The sequence below is a fragment of the Lactuca saligna genome, chromosome 4 (genome assembly GCF_052625555.1).
Source record: "Lactuca saligna cultivar CGN05327 chromosome 4, ASM5262555v1, whole genome shotgun sequence".
Taxonomy (NCBI): Eukaryota; Viridiplantae; Streptophyta; class Magnoliopsida; order Asterales; family Asteraceae; genus Lactuca; species Lactuca saligna.
In genome coordinates, this window is record NC_136420.1 from 180110745 (window position 1) to 180115309 (window position 4565).

The 4565-nt window shown below is 33.2% G+C and overlaps 1 protein-coding gene across 1 annotated transcript; it reads right to left on the minus strand.

Annotated features, from left to right (window-relative positions):
* Positions 1-453: 453 nt before the first annotated feature.
* LOC145043137 (uncharacterized) lies at positions 454-2283 on the minus strand. The gene is made up of 2 exons (XM_078991700.1): positions 1998-2283; positions 454-1502 (listed from the first exon to the last, which is right to left on the minus strand). Exon 2 carries the CDS (start codon positions 1467-1469, stop codon positions 702-704), a length of 768 nt encoding a protein of 255 aa, XP_078847826.1. The 5' UTR covers positions 1470-1502; positions 1998-2283; the 3' UTR covers positions 454-701.
* Positions 2284-4565: the final 2282 nt, after the last annotated feature.

Consider the following 4565-nt stretch of genomic DNA (forward strand, 5'->3'; position numbering starts at 1 on the left):
AAGAAATGCTTACTTGTAAATAAAATCTTATTAGAACTAAATTTAAAAAAATTGTTAAAAAAATGGTTAATTATATTAGTTATAATAAGAAAAATAAGTCATAATATAAAAAGAAACCCTTTTTTGGTAATTTTACATATATATAAGCAAGGTTTTTTTTGCCAAACACTTTTTGGTAATTTTACATATATAAACAGTTTTTTTTGCCAAACACTTAGCGTTTTGATACTGGATAAGCTTAACCAAACATTTTTTTAAAAATTTCGTTTTGACACAACTATAAGTTAGTTTTGACACAACTATAAGTTAATAAGCTATAAGTAAAAAGGTTAAAAGCTATTTTAGATAAGCTTTGCCAAACGCCCTCTTAACCTTAATCATTTTTTCTAGTTGTGCCTCCTTTTGAGATGATCAAATTGTTGCCACTAGTTTGAGGAAATAGAGAAATGGTGGTATTTTGTATGATTTATAGTTGACATATGAACGGAATAATCAAATTTAAAAAACTCACAAACCACATCACCCAAACTTTGGACACAAAATTTACTAGGTTGAACAAAACCCCACACAAAAGATCATCTCAACCTATCTCATACATCTAAAAACACAACTTTCACCATATAAAAAAAGGGTATTCAAAAAACATGTTGAACATTCATACTACTTACATTAACAAGTCTAGATCTTACTTTCACAACAAGTTAATTGTCACTTTCGCCCCTCAACCGAGATATAGCAGCATAAAGCTTCCTTCTTGGCCCAACAGCAAGAACACCCATCTCCTTCAAATCATCAAGAGTAAGCAAAGGTAACGCTTCTTCATCAACCTCATGCATTTCAAACACATCTGCATATCTTCCAAATCCCACATCCTCTAACCATCTTCCAACACTATTTACACATTTGCCACTGGATTCTGAAACAAGATCAATATCATTGCTTTCAAGATTATCGGTAATACTAACACCCTTTTGGATCTTGAAAGTGGGTTCATTAACATCTTGTCTCAAAGCTTTTTTGCTAATACCAGACCCTTGATTATCATTTGAGCCATAAAGATTATCCATTGATGGAGTCCATGGAGTTTCAAAAACGGTTCTTCTGCATCTTTTGCTTCGTGGGCCTTTTATGCACTTTTGGGTTGGTTTAGATTCGATTATTTCCATGTTCTTGGGTTTTATGAAGTTCGGATCATCATTCTCTATGTTTTGCTGTATATCGTTGTTAACCATAAGCTTTGAAGATAAATTGGGATGATCAGAAACTGTGAATTCAGATGATGCTTGTTCAGGGAACCCAGAAATTTGATCGGTTTGTGGTTCTTCAAGTATGTTAAGATCATAAACCCATAAATTGTTCATCATCATGTCAGAGATTCCATAATTAAAAGCGGTAGATAAATCTCCTATGTCACCCAATCTAACATTCGGCCATCTTTGCCCTTTTGATTCCATATGTGACGCCAACATTTTCCCCAAAATTGAATGCTCAAGAACCCTAATCTGGAACAGTGATAACGTAATTAGAACACTAATAAAACTCTCAACTTAAAATTTGCCAAAAAGGTACCCAAAAGTTGAAAGAACAGACAAGAGATTGTGACGCGCATCAAGAAAGAAGCGATAATTGAAAAGATTATTACCCGAAAAATTCAGATACGAAAAAACGCAGAAACCCGACTGATTTATATTAAATAAAAGAAAAAAACCATAAAAGTATGTAATTTCCCAAATGATATCCTGATAAAAAGCAAGACCTAGGTCTAAAAGTGAGGACAGTTCATAAAAAAATATCACTCGTTCAAGATATCGAAAAAAAAATATGTATTAGACACATACGCACCATAGAACACAAGAACGAGCTGAATCTGACACAGTTTGTGAGAAAGAACTCCAAAAATGAAGAAATATTCAGACGTTAAACAAAATCCATGTCCAATTTGAAGCAATAACGGAAGAAAATCTGATGAACAACTAAAATTGAAGACAAGAACGAACCTTTCAGAGGGGGATGCAGTTGTAGCCGAAACTGTATTCCGTCGAAATTGGATTCTACTTTGGATTAGCGTAATGGATTTGTTAATTGAAGTGAGCGATGGGAGTAAGAAAGTAAGGTGAATTGGGAATTGAGGAGAATAACGGTTTACAGAGTTTCGGGGAGACTACATGTGGATGGAAATTTCTTCCATTGAGAGGTCAACGTCGGGTCAACGGTGAATGAGGTGTATCCACTTTTGGCAATTTTGAAGATTGAAGGTGTGTGCTTGATTTAGTTAAGAATTTGGGGTAAGGGATAAGAATGGCATTTATGGACTTAGATTATGACATCTGTAATGTAAGGACTTTCACAATGACTATGAAATTCGCGAAGCTTCTTGATCCTTCTATGGCTAAGTAAATTATTGTTAAAATTATTAGGTTATATTCTGTGATAAAAAAAAAATAATTAAATTAAAATTTATAGTAAATTGTTAATTATTTCTTTTCAATAAAGTATTATTTATTTTAATAAATTATTAATTAAACATGATTTGATAGGATTTTTTAATATATAAATACTATTAATTATTGATAATCATAATCGAAACTTATTAAATGTGAATTTAAATTTCTTTTAAAAATAAATGATCAAATAAATTATTATCTAACTTATTATCAACATCAATAATTTTTAAAATAAAAAATGATAGGAAAATAACAAGTCTTATTTTTATGGAATATTTAAAAAGAAAATATAAATTAAGAGAAAATAACAAGTGGTAATAATAATTATTTTTTTCTTATTATAGGAAGATTAAAGTCAAATTGTATAAATTTATATAAAATTAAAATAAATATTATTAAAATGTTGAAAATATATATATGTAACTTAAAATGGTTATTTTACTGATATTAATATTGGTATAATAGTTTTAAGTTTTTAACTAAGTTTATATATATTGTTTAAACTTTTTTAAAATATATATATATATATATATATATATATATATATATATATATATATTTTCTGAGTTTTAGACTTATTTTTTAATAATTGTTATGATCAAATAATTTAAAGTTTTACTTATGCGATCATTTCAATGATAAATATAGATATAAAAAGATTTATATTATATTCTTAATTAATTTATAAAATCATTTTGAAAAATATTGTGTTACTATAAAAATAATTTTTAGATATAATTTATATTAATTTGATAATTCAATTGAGGTTTATATTTAACACGTTTAAACATTTTAACAAATTAAAAAAAAAATGATTGTTTTTTTGTAACATCCCGGAATATCAATAGTAGAGTTGAAGGGCTAAAAGTTTAAATTTGAAAAGGCAACTCGGCGAGTCCATGGGTGGACTCGGCGAATAGGGTCGCGACTCAGGTCGCGTGTTATGTGGCCTACTCAGCGAGTCCAAAGCTGGACTCGACGAGTAGGAACTGTAAAACCCTAAATTCGGAGGATGAGCCTTATTTAAAGGACATTATACCCTCTCCCCAACCTCTTTGATCTCCCTTGAAGTCCAGAAACCCTAGATATGTGATTGTGGAGGATTTGAGTGCAATTGGAGCTTAAGGAAGTGATTGTTGAAGAAATCTTGAAGGAGAAGAGACGTGGATCAAAGGGCTTTGCAAGGATTCAGATTAATCTTCTCTTGGAGCATCCTTTTGAGGTATTACTTCATTGTTTGAGCTGCTATTATCTAGATTCATCATTTTTGGAGGTGTTAGAGGTCATATCTTTTGATGTATTGGAGTTTAGAGGTTAGATCTGAGATTGCTACCTCAGATCTGGAATGAAGATGGGTTAGAATGCATAAAGGTCCCTGTTTTTGAGAGATTGATGGAGCTATCTTGTCCCAAACCCAAACCCTAGAGTGAAAATGCCTAGATCTTCTTGGATTCACGTAAAGATTGCCACTTTACGTGATGGATGGCCTTAGGAGGGGATGATCGATGGTTTGGATCATTTGCATGGCTCGGAAAGCCTCTGTTTGGATTTAGACCCGGTGGTACTCGGCGAGTCACATGCATGGACTCGGCGAGTTGCTTGGAGAAAGGCTAGAACTCGGCGAGTTGGATGAGGATGACCTGGAACTCGGCGAGTTGTTAGAACAACTCGGCGAGTAGGTTGAAGCTAATCGTAGACTCGGTGAGTCTGTTCTTGGACTCGGCGAGTCTGGTCGTAGGGTCCAAGTTTCTTTTGGCGGGTTGTGACTCGGTGAGTTGTGTGCGTGTGGACTCAGAGTTGTTGGACTCGGCGAGTCTCGGGGTGACTCGGCGAGTAGAGTCAGTTAAGGGTAGACTTTGAATTTGACCAAGGGTTGACCAGTTGTTTTCCAGGGGCATTTTGGTAATTGTTGAATATTGTTTAAGTTTAGTGTATTGGTGGTTGGCGATTGGTGGAGATCCTACCAGTAGTCGGAGCAGCTTGGGTTATCCGTTCAGCCGGCAGTTTCGAGGTGAGTTATCCTCACTATATCAACAGGGTCTAAGGCACTAAGGCCGTCCCTTTATCGGATTGAGATATGGGTATCCGTTGTTATGTTATTGCTTTGATATGTTTGCATCC

Excerpts from the sequence above, each read along its gene's own strand:
- LOC145043137 (XM_078991700.1), bottom strand. The coding sequence starts at position 1,469 with ATGTTGGCGTCACATATGGAATCAAAAGGGCAAAGATGGCCGAATGTT.